Consider the following 19,663-nt stretch of genomic DNA (forward strand, 5'->3'; position numbering starts at 1 on the left):
TTAATTTATTGATAGTGTAGTGTTAGGTTTAATTGTAACTTAGGTTAGGATTTATTTTACAGGTAATTTTGTAATCATTTTAACTAGGTAGCTATTAAATAGTTATTAACTATTTAATAGCTATTGTACCTGGTTAAAATAATTACAAAGTTGCCTGTAAAATAAATATTATTCCTAAAATAGCTACAATATAATTATAATTTATATTGTAGCTATATTAGGGTTTATTTTACAGGTAAGTATTTAGCTTTAAATAGGAATAATTTATTTAATAAGAGTTAATTTATTTTGTTAGATTTAAATTATATTTAACTTAGGGGGGTGTTAGTGTTAGACTTAGCTTTAGGGGTTAATACATTTATTACAGTAGCGGCGAGATTCGGTCGGCAGATTAGGGGTTAATACTTGAAGTTAGGTGTCGGCGATGTTAGGGAGGGCAGATTAGGGGTTAATACTATTTATTATAGGGTTATTGAGGTGGGAGTGAGGTGGATTAGGGGTTAATAACTTTATTATAGTAGCGGTGCGGTCCGCTCGGCAGATTAGGGGTTAATAAGTGTAGGCAGGTTGAGGCGACGTTGAGGGGGGCAGATTAGGGGTTAATAAATATAATATAGGGGTCGGCGGTGTTAGGGGCAGCAGATTAGGGGTACATAGGGATAATGTAAGTAGCAGCAATTTACGGAGCGGCAAATTAGGGGTTAAAAAAATATGCAGGTGTCAGCGGGGGCGGCAGATTAGGGGTTAATAAGTGTAAGGTTAGGGGTGTTTAGACTCGGGGTACATGTTAGAGTGTTAGGTGCAGACGTAGGAAGTGTTCCCCCATAGAAAACAATGGGGCTGCGTTAGGAGCTGAACGCGGCTTTTTTGCAGGTGTTAGGTTTTTTTTCAGCTCAAACAGCCCCATTGTTTTCTATGGGGGAATCGTGCACGAGCACGATTTTGAAGCTGGCCGCGTCCGTAAGCACCGCTGGTATCGAGAGTTGAAGTTGCTGTAAATATGCTATACGTTCCTTTTTTGGAGCCTAACGCAGCCATTCTGTGAACTCTAAATACCAGCGATATTTAAAAGGTGCGGCCAGAAAAAAGCACGCGTAGCTAACGCACCCCTTTGGCCGCAGAACTCTAAATCTAGGCGTAAGTGTTCTAGCGATATAGTTGTATAGAGTTATAATGGTATACTGATATAGTTGTAAGTAGATATAGCTGTATAGAAATATAGTGGTATAGTGATTTAGTTGTATAGAGATATAGTGATATTGTTGTATAGGGCTATAGTGATATAATTGCATAGGGATTTAGAGATGTAGTTGTAGATATAGCTGTATATAAATATAGTGATATATTTGCACAGACATAGTGATATAGTTGCATAGTTATATATAGATATACTGATATTGTTGCATAGATATGTCTCAACAGGGCCTTAAGAAGCAGAGTGACACATTCACTTCTCCTCTGTGGGTTATTGAATTGGTGGTGGAGTGGATGGGGGTGAGGGATTATTACTTATTATATATTGTTATATATTGTTGCCTAGAGATATAGTGATATACTGTAGATGCTTAGAAATATAGTTGTATAGACATATAGTGGTATAGGTATATAGTGATGTAGTTGCATAGGGATATAGTGATATAGATGTATAAACATATAGTAATATTGTTGTATAGAAATAGCTGTATAGTGATATAGTTATATAGAGCTATAGTAATATATTGAATTTATTTCTCCTTGCTTTAAGATAAAGTGTTACAATATGACTTTAGTAATTTGTGATCAGATGTCATGGGTTTCTGTTGAGGACAGTTATGGACAGATAATGTATAGTGCAAACTAAGGCTGTGTGAGGTGTTAAAGTAACTATATAACAGGGTTTAAAGCCTCTATATTCCACACAGAGATTGTTTGTACACTTCATCTGTCCTTATTATCCTAAACATATGAGATTACAGAGACATAGGATACAACATAGCAGCTGAACTATTTCCCAACCCCCTTATCTGAGCTGTTTTGAGTGTTTATAGGCTGTTCACAAGCACTACTGGGAGCCATTTTTCAGAGAGAAACCAACACAATTTATATATTGCTTTTTTTTTTTAGCAGACCCAGCAAATTCAAACTATACAATTATCTCATCAATATCATATGTGAGAAATTTACAACAAAAGGTGAAAGAAAAAGGCATATTTTAATTACGTTGGTCTGTACTTGTGTTAGCACACCTTTCTAATAAAAAAAAGCAGAAATGTAAAATAACAGTGCTTTTATGTAGAAATTAGCAATTGAACTTCAAAAGGAAAAAAAATGTATTTTGTTTTATTTCAACACAATGCATTTTATGTAGCTGAGGGCTATCCTAATCCAGACAAGGCCTTTTTGAGGCCGCTTGAATTTTTGATGTTTATGTGGGGGCCACACTTTACACACATTTATTTGGTCAAACATTTGGTCGAAACATTGTCACCTCATTGATCACCTGACTACAATGCCCTCAACAGTATCTATATTTCAAAAATGCCATCATATAAATAAAGACTTTTAGTTATATGTATAACTTCCATCTGTACAAAGGGGCTCCAGATGATCATTTGACTATTCAAACCTATATAGGAACCCCCCCCCCCCGATGACAATTATACTAAATCATATTGTAAATGCTTGAAGTGCAGAAGGGGGCTCAAACAGCTCCAAAATTGCACGCCGCAGGGGAATTTCATATAGTCACTATCAGCACTGGGTATTGTGTAGGTGATAAATATGTCACCCTCTGCACTTAAGAGGTTAAGCTCTGATTTCCTTTAGTATGATTTTTTTGATGCCTAATAAGAGCTGATTTCTGAGTAAAACATTTCTCACATTTAGAACATGAAAATCCTTTCACCCCTGTATGAATTCTCTTATGGTTAATAAGTGTTGATTTATGAGTAAAACATTTCCCACAGTCAGAGCATGAAAATGCTTTTTTTCCAGTATGAATTTTCTGATGCACAATAAGAGTTGATTTATGAGTAAAACATTTCCCACAGTCAGAGCATGAAAATGCTTTCTCTCCTGTATGCATTTTATGATGCACAATAAGATGAGATTTCAGAGTAAAACATTTTCCACATTCAGAACATGAAAATGCCTTCTCACCTGTGTGAATTTTATGATGAGTAATAAGATGTGATCTCTCAGTAAAACGCTTCCCACATACAGAACATGAAAATCCCTTTTCTCCTGTATGAATTTTCTGATGATTAATGAGATTTGATTTCCGGGTCAAACATTTTCCACATTCAGAACATGAAAATGCTTTCTCTCCTGTATGAATTTTCTGATGTCCAATAAGATGTGATTTCCGGATAAAACATTTTCCACATTCAGAACATGAAAATAGTCTCTCTTCTTTATGAATTTTCTGATGTCTAATAAGACTTGATTTCAAGGTAAAACATTTCCCACATTCAGAACATGAATTTCCCACATTACTTATTTGATTTTGAAGAAGATTAAAAGAAGCATCTTCTCTGTGGCCATAACTAAGATTATTGCAGCTTTTGACTTCACCTGTTAATAAGAAACACAATGGGAATAATATTATTTATTAATTAATACCTGTAATTATTTTATCATGAGTGCTAATTACAAAGGAGGAAACTAACTGTGACCCCTAGACCATTAACCAGCTTCCGTGCTTAGGCTTAAGGCAAAAAAAAAATTCATGATTCAGATAGAGCATGCGATTTTAAACAACTTTCTAACTATTATTTTTCTTCGTTCTCTTTGTATCTTTTGTTAAAAAGCAAGGACATATGCTTAGTAGCTGGCCCATTTCTGGAGCACCATATTTCAGCAGTTTAGCAAGGATGTTATCCATTTACAAGAGCACTAGATGGCAGCACTATTTCCTGCCATCTAGTTCTCCAGATGCCTTAACAAAGAATATAATGGGAATAAAGCAAATTTAAAGGGATAGTTTAGTGAAAATTAAACTTTCATGATTCAGATAGAGCATTCAATTTTAAGCAACTTTCTAATTATTATCAATTTTTCTTCCTTCTCTTGGTATCTTTATTTGAATGTAAGCATAGGAGCTGGCCCATTTTTGGTTCAGAACCTGGGTAGCGTCTCCTGATTGATGGCTACATGTAGCCAACAATCAGCAGGCTCTACCCAGGTGCTGAACTAAAAACGGGCCGGTTTCTATGCTTATATTCTTGCTTTTTCAAATAAAGATACCAAGAGAAGGAAGAAAAATTGATTACAAATCAGAAAGTTGCTTAAAATGCATGCTCTATGTGAATCATGAAAGATTAATTTTGACTAGACTATTTATAGAAGGAAATTGGAAACTTTTTTTAAAATAGTATGCTCTGTTGAAATGAATGATATTGTCATTTTTTGACTGATGTTCACAAATTTTCAGTAATAACGAATAACTACTGCTTGATGCTAATAGTTAAAATAAGGATGATACTAGAAAAATAGAAACAAAGAAAATGACCCCCAGGTGGTGTAGTGTATCAAAGCTTTATATAAATTCTTCAGCGGAAAGGTGATAGGTTTCACTTTAACAGGTGTCAACAACACCTTCTGGGTAATTAGCTAATCCCCAAGCTAACTGTATTACTCAGGCAATTCTGTTGTATCATATAGATGATGAGTGTTTAGCTGGAAAGGTTTACCCCAATACTGGTAAAACCAAAAGGGTATCAACTCTTTCCAAATTACAAAATTACATCAAATCACCACAGTTAAAGGGACAGTAAAGTCATAATTAGACATTAATTATTTAGAGAATGCAATTTTAAACAACTTTCCAATTTACTTCTATTGTTTAATTTGCTTCCTTCTCTTGTTATCCTTTGCTGAAAGGTTGATCTAGGTACATTCAGGAGCAGCAAAAACCTAGGTTCTAGCTGCTGATTGGTGGCTGCATATATACAGTATCTCACAAAAGTGTGTACATCCCTCACATTTTTGTAAATATTTTATTATATCTTTTCATGTGACAACACTGAAGAAATGACACTTTGCTACAATTTAAAGTAGTTAGTGTACAGCCTGTATACCAGTGTAAATTTTCTGTCCCCTCAAAATAACTCAACACACAGACATTAATGTCTAAACTTTTGGCAACAAAAGTGAGTACACCCCTAAGTGGAAATGTCCAAATTGGGTGCAATTAGCCATTTTCCCTCCCAGGTATCTTGGGCCCAATTAGCCATTTTCCCTCCCCGGTGTCATGTGACTCATTAGTGTTAAAGGTCTCAGGTGTGAATGGGGAGCAGGTGTGTTAAATTTGGTGTTATCGATCTCACACGTATACTGGTCACCAGAAGTTCAGCATGGCACCTCATGGCAAAGAACTCTGAGGATCTAAAAAAAAGAATTGTTGCTCTATATAAAGATGGCCTAGGTTATAAGAAATTGCCAAGACCCTGAAACTGAGCTGCAGCACTGTGGGCAAGACCTTACAGCGGTTTCACAGGACAGGTTCCACTCAGAACAGGCCTTGCCATGGTCGACCAAAGACGTTGAGTGTACGTGCTCAGCGTCATATCCAGAGGTTGTCTTTAGGAAATAGATGTATGAGTGCTGCCAGCATTGCTGCAGAGGTTGAAGGGGTGGGGGGTCAGCCTGTCAGTGCTCAGAACATACGCCACACACTGCATCAAATTGAATTCTAAAGATGATGCACAAGAAAGCCTGCAAACAGTTTGCTGAAGACAAGCATACTAAGGACATTGATTACTGGAACCATGTCCTGTGGTCCAATGAGACCAAGATAAACTTATTTGGTTCAGATGGTGTCAAGCATGTGTGGTGGCAACCCGATGAGGAGTACAAAGACAAGTGTGTCTTGCCTACTGTTAAGCAGGGTGGTGGGAGTGTCATGGTCTGGGCCTGCATGAGTGCTGCCGGCACTGGAGAGCTACAGTTCATTGAGGGAACCATGAATACCAACATTTACTGTGACATACTGAAGTAGAGCTTCAGTGACTGGGCCGCAGGGCAGTATTCCAACATGATAACGACCCCAAACACACCTCCAAGATGACCACTGCCTTGCTAAAGAAGCTGAGGGTAAAGGTGATGGACTGGCCAAGCATGTCTCCAGACCTAACCCTATTGAGCATCTGTGGGGCATCCTCAAACAAAAGATGGGGGAGTGCAAGGTCTCTAACATTCACCAGCTCTGCAATGTCGTCATAGAGGAGTGGAAGACTCTAGTGGCAACCTGTGAAGCTCTGGTGAACTCCATGCCCAAAAGGGTTAAGGCAGTGCTGGAAAATAATGGTGGCCACACAAAATATTGACACTTTGGGCCCAATTTGGACATTTCCACCTAGGGGTGTACTCACTTTTGTAGCCAATGGTTAAGACATTTATGGCTGTGTGTTGAGTTATTTTGAGGGGACAGCAAATTTACACTGTTATTCAGGCTGTACACTCACTACTTTACATTGTAGCAAAGTGTCATTTCTTCAGTGTTGTCACATGAAAAGATATAATAAAATATTTACAAAAATGTGAGGGATGTACTCACTTTTGTGAGATATTGTATATATGCAGCCACCAAACAGCAGCTAGAACCTAGGTTTTTGCTGCTCCTGAATGTACCTAGATCAACCTTTCAGCAAAGGATAACAAGAGAAGGAAGCAAAATATTTACAAAAATGTGAGGGGTTTACTCACTTTTGTGAGATACTGTGTGTGTGTATATTTATACATACATATATATATATATATATATATACACACACACACATATATATATATATATATATGCACACACACATAAAACATAATTTATGTAAGAACTTACCTGATAAATTAATTTCTTTCATATTAGCAAGAGTCCATGAGCTAGTGACGTATGGGATATACATTCCTACCAGGAGGGGCAAAGTTTCCCAAACCTCAAAATGCCTATAAATACACCCCTCACCACACCCACAAATCAGTTTAACGAATAGCCAAGAAGTGGGGTGATAAGAAAAAAGTGCGAAAGCATAAAAAATAAGGAATTGGAATAATTGTGCTTTATACAAAAAAATCATAACCACCACAAAAAAGGGTGGGCCTCATGGACTCTTGCTAATATGAAAGAAATGAATTTATCAGGTAAGTTCTTACATAAATTATGTTTTCTTTCATGTAATTAGCAAGAGTCCATGAGCTAGTGACGTATGGGATAATGACTACCCAAGATGTGGAACTTCCATGCAAGAGTCACTAGAGAGGGAGGGATAAAATAAAGAAAGCCAAATTCAGCTGAAAATAATCCACACCCAAAATAAAGTTAAATCTTAATGAAAAAAACTGAAATTATAAGCAGAAGAATCAAACTGAAACAGCTGCCTGATGTACTTTTCTACCAAAAACTGCTTCAGAAGAAGAAAACACATCAAAATGGTAGAATTTAGTTAAAGTATGCAAAGAAGACCAAGTTGCTGCTTTGCAAATCTGATCAACCGAAGCTTCATTCCAAAACGCCCAGGAAGTAGAAACTGACCTAGTAGAATGAGCTGTAATCCTTTGAGGCGGAGTTTTACCCGACTCGACATAAGCATGATGAATTAAAGATTTCAACCAAGATGCCAAAGAAATGGCAGAGGCCTTCTGACCTTTCCTAGAACCGGAAAAGATAACAAATAGACTAGAAGTCTTTCGGAAATTCTTAGTAGCTTCAACATAATATTTCAAAGCTCTAATTACATCCAAAGAATGCAATGATCTCTCCTTAGAATTCTTAGGATTAGGACACAATGAAGGAACCACAATTTCTCTACTAATGTTGTTAGAATTCACAACCTTAGGTAAAAATTTAAAAGAAGTTCGCAACACCGCCTTATCCTGATGAAAAATGAGAAAAGGAGACTCACAAGAAAGAGCAGATAACTCAGAAACTCTTCTAGCAGAAGAGATGGCCAAAAGAAACAAAACTTTCCATGAAAGTAATTTAATGTCCAGTGAATGCATGGGTTCAAACGGAGAAGCTTGAAGAGCCCCCAGAACCAAATTCAAACTCCAAGGAGGAGAAATTGACTTAATAACAGGTTTTATACGAACCAAAGCTTGTACAAAACAATAAATATCAGGAAGATTAGCAATCTTTCTGTGAAAAAGAACAGAAAGAGCAGGGATTTGTCCTTTCAAGAAACTTGCAGACAAACCTTTATCCAAACCATCCTGAAGAAACTGTAAAATTCTCGGAATTCTAAAAGAATGCCAGGAAAAAATCATGAGAAAGACACCAAGAAATGTAAGTCTTCCAGACTCGATAATATATCTTCCTAGATACAGATTTACGAGCCTGTAACATAGTATTAATCACAGAGTCAGAGAAACCTCTTTGACTAAGAATCAAGCGTTCAATCTCCATACCTTCAAATTTAAGGATTTGAGATCCTGATGGAAAAAAGGACCTTGCGACAGAAGGTCTGGTCTTAACGGAAGAGTCCACGGTTGGCAAGAGGCCATCCGGACAAGATCTGCATACCAAAACCTGTGAGGCCATGCTGGAGCCACCAGCAGAACAAACGAGCATTCCTTCAGAATCTTGGAGATTACTCTTGGAAGAAGAACTAGAGGCGGAAAGATATAGGCAGGATGATACTTCCAAGGAAGTGACAATGCATCCACTGCTTCCGCCTGAGGATCCCTGGATCTGGACAGATACCTGGGAAGTTTCTTGTTTAGATGAGAAGCCATCAGATCTATTTCTGGAAGCCCCCACATTTGAACAATCTGAAGAAATACCTCTGGGTGAAGAGACCATTCGCCCGGATGTAACGTTTGGCGACTGAGATAATCCGCTTCCCAATTGTCTATACCTGGGATATGAACCGCAGAAATTAGACAGGAGCTGGATTCCGCCCAGACCAGAATTCGAGATACTTCTTTCATAGCCAGAGGACTGTGAGTCCCTCCTTGATGATTGATATATGCCACAGTTGTGACATTGTCTGTCTGAAAACAAATGAACGATTCTCTCTTTAGAAGAGGCCATGACTGAAGAGCTCTGAAAATTGCACGGAGTTCCAAAATATTGATTGGTAATCTCACCTCCTGAGATTCCCAAACCCCTTGTGCTGTCAGAGACCCCCAAACAGCTCCCCAACCTGTCAGACTTGCATCTGTTGAAATCACAGTCCAGGTTGGAAGAACAAAAAAAGCCCCCTGAACTAAACGATGGTGATCTGTCCACCACGTCAGAGAGTGTCGTACAATCGGTTTTAAAGATATCAATTGATATATCTTTATGTAATCCCTGCACCACTGGTTCAGCATACAGAGCTGAAGAGGTCGCATGTGAAAACGAGCAAAGGGGATCGCGTCCGATGCAGCAGTCATAAGACCTAGAATTTCCATGCATAAGGCTACCGAAGGGAATGATTGAGACTGAAGGTTTCGACAAGCTGAAACCAATTTTAGACGTCTCTTGTCTGTCAGAGACAGAGTCATGGACACTGAATCTATCTGGAAACCTAAAAAGGTTACCCTTGTCTGAGGAATCAATGAATTTTTTGGTAAATTGATCCTCCAACCATGATCTCGAAGAAACAATACGAGTCGATTCGTATGAGATTCTGCTAAATGTGAAGACTGAGCAAGTACCAAGATATCATCCAAATAAGGAAATACCACAATACCCTGTTCTCTGATTACAGACAGAAGGGCACCGAGAACCTTTGTAAAAATCCTTGGAGCTGTTGCTAGGCCAAACGGCAGAGCCACAAATAGGTAATGCTTGTCTAGGAAAGAGAATCTCAGAAACTGATAGTGATCTGGATGAATCGGAATATGCAGATATGCATCCTGTAAATCTATTGTGGACATATAATGCCCTTGCTGAACAAAAGGCAGAATAGTCCTTATAGTTACCATCTTGAATGTTGATATCCTTACATAACGATTCAATATTTTTAGATCCAGAACTGGTCTGAAGGAATTCTCCTTCTTTGGTACAATGAAGAGATTTGAATAAAACCCCAGTCCCTGTTCCAGAACTGGAACTGGCATAATTACTCCAGCCAACTCTAGATCTGAAACACATTTCAGAAATGCTTGAGCCTTCGCTGGATTTACTGGGACACGGGAAAGAAAAAATCTCTTTGTAGGAGGCCTTATCTTGAAGCCAATTCTGTACCCGTCTGAAACAATGTTCTGAATCCAAAGATTGTGAATTGAATTGATCCAAATTTCTTTGAAAAAACGTAATCTGCCCCCTACCAGCTGAGCTGGAATGAGGGCCGCACCTTCATGTGGACTTGGGAGCTGGCTTTGGTTTTCTAAAAGGCTTGGATTTATTCCAGACTGGAGATGGTTTCCAAACTGATACCGCTTCTGTGGATGAAGGATCAGGCTTTTGTTCCTTATTGTGACGAAAGGAACGAAAACGATTATTAGACCTAAATTTACCTTTAGATTTTTTATCCTGTGGTAAAAAAGTTCCTTTCCCTCCATTAACAGTTGAAATAATAGAATCCAACTGAGAACCAAATAATTTATTACCCTGGAAAGAAAGGGAAAGCAAAGTTGACTTAGAAGACATATCAGCATTCCAAGTCTTAAGCCATAAAGCTCTTCTAGCTAAAATAGCTAGAGACATATACCTGACATCAACCCTAATGATATCAAAGATGGCATCACAAATAAAGTTATTAGCATGTTGAAGAAGATTAACAATGCTATGAGAATTATGATCTGTTACTTGTTGCGCTAAAGCTTCTAACCAAAAAGTTGAGGCTGAAGCAACATCCACTAAAGATATAGCAGGTCTAAGAAGATTACCTGAACATAAGTAAGCCTTTCTTAGAAAGGATTCAATCTTCCTATCTAAAGGATCCTTAAAGGAAGTACTATCTGCCGTAGGAATAGTAGTACGTTTAGCAAGAGTAGAGATAGCCCCATCAACCTTAGGGATTTTGTCCCAAAACTCTAATCTGTCAGATGGCACAGGATATAATTGCTTAAAACGTTTAGAAGGAGTAAATGAATTACCCAAATTATTCCATTCCCTGGAGATTACTTCAGAAATAGCATCAGGGACAGGAAAAACTTCTGGAATAACTACAGGAGATTTAAAAACCTTATTTAAACGTTTAGATTTAGTATCAAGAGGACCAGAATCCTCTATTTCTAATGCAATTAAGACTTCTTTAAGTAAGGAACGAATAAATTCCATTTTAAATAAATATGAAGATTTATCAGCATCAACCTCTGAAACAGAATCCTCTGAACCAGAGGAATCATTATCAGAATCAGAATGATGATATTCATTTAAAAATTCATCTGAAAAATGAGAAGTTTTAAAAGACCTTTTACGTTTACTAGAAGGAGGAATAACAGACATAGCCATCTTAATGGATTTAGAAACAAAATCTCTTATGTTAACAGGAACACTGAGTATTAGATGTTGATGGAACAACAACAGGTAATGTAACATTACTAAAGGAAATATCTGCATTAACAAGTTTGTCATGACATTCATTACAAACAACAGCTGGAGGAACAGATACCACAAGTTTACAGCAGATACACTTAACTTTGGTAGATCCAGCACCAGGCAGCGATTTTCCAGAAGTATCTTCTGACTCAAGGTCAATCTGGGACATCTTGCAATATGTAATAGAAAAAACAACATATAAAGCAAAATTGATCAAATTCCTTAAATGACAGTTTCAGGAATGGGAAAAAATGCCAGTGAATAAGCTTCTAGCAACCAGAAGCAATAAAAAATGAGACTTAAATAATGTGGAGACAATAGTGACGCCCATATTTTTTAGCGCTAAAAAAGACGCCCACATTATTTGGCGCCTAAATGCTTTTGGCGCCAAAAATGACGCCACATCCGGAACGCCGACACTTTTGGCGCAAAAAAAACGTCAAAAAATGACGCAACTTCCGGCGACACGTATGACGCCGGAAACAAGAAAAAAAATTTTGCGCCAAAAAAGTCCGCGCCAAGAATGACGCAATAAAATGAAGCATTTTCAGCCCCCGCAAGCCTAACAGCCCACAGGGAAAAAAAGTCAAATTTTAAGGTAAGTAAAAAATGATTTATTCATATGCATTATCCCAAATATGAAACTGACTGTCTGAAATAAGGAACGTTGAACATCCTGAGTCAAGGCAAATAAATGTTTGAACACATATATTTAGAACTTTATATAAAAGCGCCCAACCATAGCTTAGAGTGTCAAAGAAAATAAGACTTACTTACCCCAGGACACTCATCTACATGTAGTAGAAAGCCAAACCAGTACTGAAACGAGAATCAGTAGAGGTAATGGTATATATGAGTATATCGTCGATCTGAAAAGGGAGGTAAGAGATGAATCTCTATGACCGATAACAGAGAACCTATGAAATAGACCCCGTAGAAGGAGATCATTGAATTCAAATAGGCAATACTCTCCTCACATCCCTCTGACATTCACTGCACGCTGAGAGGAAAACCGGGCTCCAACCTGCTGCGGAGCGCATATCAACGAAGAATCTAGCGACTCATCCTGACTTCCGGTGGGAGGGGCGTGCAAGCAGACGCGCACGCCATCGCTCTGTGAGAGAGAGCTGCATTCAATCCAGCCCCGCCACCAATCTCCTATTGCCGGAGGGTGAATCCTGCCTGGGGAGAGATAAACTCGGTGACTCAGAAGTCTGAAAGACCAAACCTGGCCGCCTGGTATCGGCCACCAGCTTAACATCACGACTAAAGGAAACATGGCTGAGAAAAGCTGTAGAGGACTTCTCTCACACCCCCAACAAGTTTTGGTGTGATTCCTCTAGCGATATTACAACGAGGAGTGCAGACGGCAAGCGGCATCAACTATCTAGCTGGCCCGGGGAACAGACGGGAGGTGTCTCGGCTGAAGCCGGCAAGCGGCGAGATAGTGATAACGCCAGCGCATAAGAAGAAGCAGGACGGCAGACGAAGAGCAGGTTACGCAAGTATAGTTTTTTATGTACACTTGCTTTCCAATGTGCTTGTCTGTGTGCCTGTGTGAAAGATGAACTTGGCTGAAACTAAAGGCATGTTGAAAGGGGTGTGAGGACGGCTGGCCCAGAACAGCTGTGTAAAGACCTGCGGGCCTGATTAAGTGGCGGGGCAGTCAGGGAACAAACGAGAACTGTTACTCAAAACTCACAGCTCCAGATACAAAGTGTTACGCTGTTGGAAATATTACAGATGAACACATGCATATTGAAACAAAGTGAATGGTGAACAGTATACTTCAAAGTAGGGGAAACGGAGTGGCATAAAAGTGCACCTGGGATTATAAATGAGACTGCAAATTATCATAGCTCAGTGACTCTGACCGAAGTTCATCAACTGTCAAAGGGTTAATTTGCTTGTTCCTTTCCTGGCTGTTTTTCCCTCTTTCAGACAAACTCCCCCATATGTGGGAACATTATTACAGGTATTGGAGGCTGCCATAGCGAGAGCTGTATCCCTTATCAGGAGGACATTGGCCCTGTGTTTTTCCCTGGATCACTTTAGATAAGAGCTTTTCGCATAAAAAGGCGTCATTGTTAGATGGGACAGTTGGATAAAGTTCTCCTCAGCTCAACGACTAAAAGTTACTAGAGGCAAAGGAAATGAGGGGGCAGAACTGAGTACGATAAATCACCTGTGCCTCCCTCATTGAAACAGCAGCATAAAAGACTCTATTAAGTAAAATTTCATACATTGTCGCTACATAATATTTGATGAGCCTAGATTGCTAGGTCTTATAAATACTCTGTACAGGTGGCATTAACAATAGGATTGTCTGTAAGTCAAATTGAGGGGGAAGCAGAAAAAGTTGTTTCAATATTTGTGCTTGGGGACTAAGTGGGGCAGAAAATACTGAAGGTTTTTTTTTCTTTTTTCTCTGTTATTAAGATATACACCAACAATAGCCAGAAGTGAATAACGCTAACTAGGTATTAAGTTCAGACAGCGGATATTAGCTGACAGGGGACTGGGAGAAAGAAAAAAAAAAGATCAGCAGGGGTAGAAAGTAGTTTACACTATAGAACAGAAGTTAGAGTTCCATGTTATAGGACTGAGAGACACAAAACACCAGTAGTTTAAATAGGTTCCTTAGTAGAAACTTAGACACTTGTAGTTCTTCACAGGTTAATTCTTTTTTTTTTTTTTTTGTCCCTTTTTACTCCCTTCACAACCGCAATTGCTGCAATTTAGATATAACACTTCGGAAGGAGAAAAAAAAAATGTTTTTTGTTTTTTTGTCTCAATAGAGCACAAACACTTCACACTTCACAATAACTCCATATCGGGAGATATACCACTGTAGGTGATCACATATTGCAGCTATTACTGTAAACACATAACCATAAGAACATCGCCACCAGATAAATTACTAAAGGCGGGGTTTTTTTGTTTTTTTTCCCCTTCTTTTTTTTTTTTTGTTTTTTACACTCACAATACTACACTCTCATATTTCATGGAAAGATATATTCCTAACCTTAAGGTTAAGTCCCCTGCGATGCCCCCAAGGAAAGATAAAAAGTCTAAATCAACCCATGAGTCAGGTTTAGAAGAAGGTACGGACCCGCAAATACCAGGCATAGAGAAACAGCTGACACTCAATCAGCTCGCAGAAATGATGCTGCCCCAATTTGACTCAGTCAAAAGGGAGATAGCTACCCTATCCTCAGAGATCAGATCCTTTTCTAACAGAATATTAGAAGTAGAAGAGAGGATTTCAGGGGTAGAAGACAGACAAAATATACACGATACAAATTGGACCAACTATGAGAATAAAATTAAGATTATGCAAGCCAAAATAGAGGACCTGGAAGACAGGTCCCGTAGGAATAATATCCGTATTATCGGATTACCAGAGACAAGTGAGTATAGAGATCTAGTGTCTTTTGCTGCAATAACCTTACCACAACTGTTAGGTATGCAGCTAACAGAGGTAATACAGGTTGAGAGAGCACATAGAACAGGTCCGGTGAGGGAGCCTCATGATGGTAGTATGCGCCCAAGGATGGTCATAATTAAGTATTTAAATTTTCAACATAAAACACAGATTATGAGCCAGTACAGAAAAACCCAGGGGTTTAAGATAGACAAGAAGCCGGTCTACTTGTTCCAGGACTTCTCAGCTGAGACGTCCTCAAAGAGAAAGGCAATGGCACCATACTGCTCAGGGCTAATTAAATCTGGGTTTCAGGCGAATATGCGCTATCCAGCAAAAATTGTTATTTTTTTCAGAAGGCAATAAGTCCGTATTAAATTCAGTAATGGAAGCAAAGAAATATTGTACCGAAAATGGTGTAGAGCTAGGATAGAATGAAAATGTTATGGTCTTTGTTTTTTATAGATAGTATTTTGGTTCAAGAATGATGTGGTTACATGTGTATAACAGTGTTTTATCTTTTTCTTTCCCCTCCCACCCTTTTTTTTTTTTTTTTTCTTTTTTTTATTTTATACCCGTTGTCTACATGTTTGACGAAATGTGGTTTTATTTACATGCTACAGGACACCGCCAGTGGCCTTGAACACCCGATCCCGTATGATCTCGGAAGTGGAACAGGGCTGAGTTGGTCAGTACCGGGATGGGCAACCGCCGGGGAACACCAAGAGCGGCAGTCATGATGGCGCAAATGGATAGGTTAAACCTAGTCCTTGACAGAGAGGTAGGAAAGTTTTATGTTCTATTTATATCTCTGATCATGGTTTTTAACATAAATAGTAAAATTAAATGTTGAAGTTAGTTTCATGGAATGTGGGCGGTATCACCTCCCCCATTAAAAGAAAGAACGTGTTAAAACTGTTAAAACAGCATACGCCAGATGTCATATTTTTGCAAGAGCTACACCTGAAAGCAATAGAGATACAGAAATTGCAAACTAACTGGATCGCCGAGATTGTGGCGACTCCCTGTAACAGTAGGAAGCGGGGCGTCGCCATAATGTTCGGCAGTAGGTTGACATACGTGGTTAAGAGTCAAATTATAGACCCAAAAGGTAGGTTTCTGTTTGTAGAAGTTGAAATTAATAATCGAATGTGGATACTGTGTAATATATATGGGCCAAATGAAACTGATCCAGAATTCTGGGTGACAATTACAAATAAAATGAGGAAGTATTTGGGCCAAAACATAGTAATGGCGGGTGATTTCAATGCCACAATGTGTCCTAAGATTGATAGACTACGATCCAGAGCTATAGGAAAACACAACAGAGAGGCGAAGCTTTTGAGGGATATGGCCAAGACGTTAAAGCTAAGAGACATCTGGCGTATACAGCATCCGGATGAGCGTGAATTTTCATGCGAATCAAAAGCATTCAATAATTTCTCACGTATAGACATGTTCTTGGTAAATGAAGGATTACTGATGCTAGAAAATGTGGCACACATAAATGAAATAATTATTTCAGATCACGCGATAATTACATTGCAGATTGAGGAGGCTAAGACAAAAACTAGTAACAGGAATGCGTTCTGTTTCCCTAAATACATGTATTCGGACGAAAAGTTTAGAAACTTTCTGTCAGAAAAATGGAAAGAATATTATAGACTGAACAGTTTAGACACGTGTCATATTGAAGTATTGTGGGAAGCAGGAAAGGCAGTTTTGCGTGGCGAAATTAAAAATTACATGGTTAAGAGGAAGAGGAAGCTAAAAGCCAGAGAAATCCAATTGGCCAGTCAACTTAACAACACATATAGAAGGTATGTAAACACTCAAAATAGTTATACATGGAATAGATATAAAATCGCTAAAGCTGAGCGTGAGTCTTTTCTCAGAGAGAAATGGGCAAGAGAGGAGCTCCTCATAAGAGCATTTTGCCAGGGTTATCAGGGGATCGCCACAAAACAGCTCGCCAAATTAATAAAACACAGGAAAAGTAATAACCTGATTCCATTTATCAAAGAAGGGGATAGAGCGCTGATTTCATCAAGCGAGATAAGACAGGCCTTCCATAGATATTATCAGAAATTATATTCCGAGGAGGAAATAGACCGGAGAAGAATGGCAGAATTTTGGCAAAAGGTTCAAGTCCCCTTAATTGATTCAGCAGAGCTAGAACAGTTAAATGCTCCGATAACAGAGAGCGAGGTTAAAATCATGATAGATAGAATTAAAACCAATAAAGCACCGGGGCCTGACGGACTCCCGTCAGAATTTTATAAATTGATCAAAGACGACATTGCAGGTACATTAACAGAATTATATAACGAGTACTTTATCCACGGTAACTTAAACTCATTGTATTTCACTGATTCAATAGTGACACTAATTCATAAGAAAGGGAAAGCACCAGAGGAAATGGGATCATATCGTCCAATTTCACTCCTGAATCAAGACTATAAAATTTTAACATCAATCATCGCAGATAGGTTGAAGAAGGGGGTGAGTAAATTAATACATCAGGACCAATCCGGATTTATTCCGGGGAGAAACCCCGTACGGAATATGCGGAGGGTATTAGTCATATTAGATCATTGTTTCAACATGACACAAAGACTTAACAAGACAGCACAGGCAGATATGGCGATGCTCACGATAGACGCAGAAAAAGCGTTCGATTCTATAATCTGGGAACACCTATTTATGACGCTTAAGAAATTTGGTCTCGACGGTAATCTGGTGCAGTTAGTTAAAAAGATATATACCGCTCCACGATCTCAATTGCTAGTCAATGGTGAATTATCCCAATACCTAACCTTACAAAGAGGTACTAGGCAAGGGTGCCCTTTGTTGCCCTTGCTCTTTGATCTGGCATTAGAGCCTTTGGCTGTACAAATTAGGCAAGAACTTAAAGGTATTGAATTTGGGGGACACAATGTTGCAATTTCATTATATGCGGATGATATTATGTTATTTTTAAAGAACACGAAAGAAAGTATCCCCAAATGTTTGGCAATTATTAACAATTTCACATTCTTCTCAGGATACAAAATCAACAAAGAAAAATCAGAATTGCTATGGATAAACCAAACAAGAGCGAGCCTTTTGCATCATGGGTTTACAGTTGCTAAATCGTTAAATTATCTTGGCATTAAAATAAGCAAAAATCCTAATGATTGGTATAAATTAAACTACTCAGATTTTTTGGATAGATTAGAGGACAGACTAAGTAAGTGGAATGTGAGATATCTATCACTCTCCGCGAAGATAGTACTGATAAAAACAATTATTTTTCCTAAGTTATTATTTTTGATGCAAAATCTACCCATATTAATAAATAAACGGGATATAGCAAGGTACAACAGAATATGTGCGTATTTTATCTGGGGGAAAAAGAGAATCCGCGTAGCAACTGAGAAACTGGTCCAAAGTAAAAGATGGGCGGGCTTCGCCCTGCCGGATATTGAAGGATATAACATAGTTTCTCTTGTGAAATTCGGAGTAGATTGGCTAACAGAGGCCAATTATGTTACTTATTACGATTTAGAAACCACAATAATAAAACCCTTTGATCTGAAGGCTATCTTACATTATCCATTTAGGAGTTTGCCCAGTAATGTTTGTAACCTTTTAACCTTTGTCAATGTGGTACGGGCATGGCAGAAATTTTGTGGATTAGTTGGGCAGGATTTTCATCTTTCAAAATATTTACCGTTTATCGGTACCACGGATTTTATACCAGGATTTCATGATAATATGGCATTTAAAATCTGGCATAAGAAAGGGCTGAGAAATTTTTTCCAGCTAGTTCAGGGTGAAGGGCAAGTTGTGCAAACTTTTGAAGCACTGGTTAATCAATATCAGTTACCGATAAAAACCTTCTTTGCCTACTTGCAAGCTAGAAGTTATCTTTCTAAACCACTGCAAATATATAGATTTCTGTGGGATCCCGGGATTGAGGCAGGAGTGAAATTGTACGTGAGTGGGAAAAGATCAATATCATACTGGTATACACTACTATTAAACATAACAGGGCAAGCACATGTTAATAAAAGGAAACTATTTCTGAATAAGTATATTAATCATGTTCAAGTTGAGGATATTAGTAGGAGTATAAGACTGGCAAATGCAGCCACGAGAGTAACTAGTTGGAAAGAAGCACAGTTTAAGCTTCTAAATAATTTTTATCTCACCCCCATGAGGATCAGCAAATGGGGACAAACGTGTCATAAAGGTAAATGTTTCAAATGCCAAAAAGAGGGAGCAGACTTACCACACTGCATATGGGAATGCCCTAAAGTGCGCCAATTCTGGAGTAAAATCCAATTTTGGGTGAATAGGTTTCTACGGGTGGAGTGGGTCCCCCAACTACGACATATTTTTCTTTTAAAAGAATACGGTCAATATAAAGGCGAGGGTCAATTAATTAATATGGCCATTATGGCGGCTAGGCATATGATATTTGTGAAATGGGGAGCCTCAGAGGTTCCGACGATAGCCAAATTTTCTAATACCATTAAGTTACAAATGATTATGGAAAGACAGTATTTGACCGGAGGATCAGAAAAAGTAATCAGGCACTTCTTTGATAAATGGAAGAAGGTAATCTTAGCATGGCCCCAACAGGCCCAGATCCAATTTGTTTTACCACTTAAGCAAAATGTTAATTTTCTGGCACTTGTAGTCAGCGAGGTCCTTCCGACATTTTGGCTTTAGTGCCGCTCTGTCGGGGATGGGTTAACAACTGATTATAAACTGTGGTATTGGACAGAGTAGACAACGGGTTTTTTTTTTTTTTT

At 38.5% G+C, this 19,663-nt stretch overlaps 1 protein-coding gene across 4 annotated transcripts in view; it reads right to left on the reverse strand.

Annotated features, from left to right (window-relative positions):
• Positions 1-2,172: 2,172 nt before the first annotated feature.
• LOC128657240 (oocyte zinc finger protein XlCOF6.1-like) overlaps positions 2,173-19,663 on the reverse strand; it is a 116,072-nt gene continuing 98,581 nt past the window's right edge. For all 4 annotated transcript variants that reach the window (XM_053711506.1, XM_053711507.1, XM_053711505.1 and 1 more), the window contains one exon: positions 2,173-3,552. In XM_053711506.1, coding sequence (XP_053567481.1) covers positions 2,777-3,552 — 776 coding nt within the window. In that variant the 3' untranslated portion in view covers positions 2,173-2,776. The remainder of the gene's footprint in view (positions 3,553-19,663) is intronic.

Source organism: Bombina bombina, chromosome 4 (assembly GCF_027579735.1).
Source record: "Bombina bombina isolate aBomBom1 chromosome 4, aBomBom1.pri, whole genome shotgun sequence".
Taxonomy (NCBI): domain Eukaryota; kingdom Metazoa; phylum Chordata; class Amphibia; order Anura; family Bombinatoridae; genus Bombina; species Bombina bombina.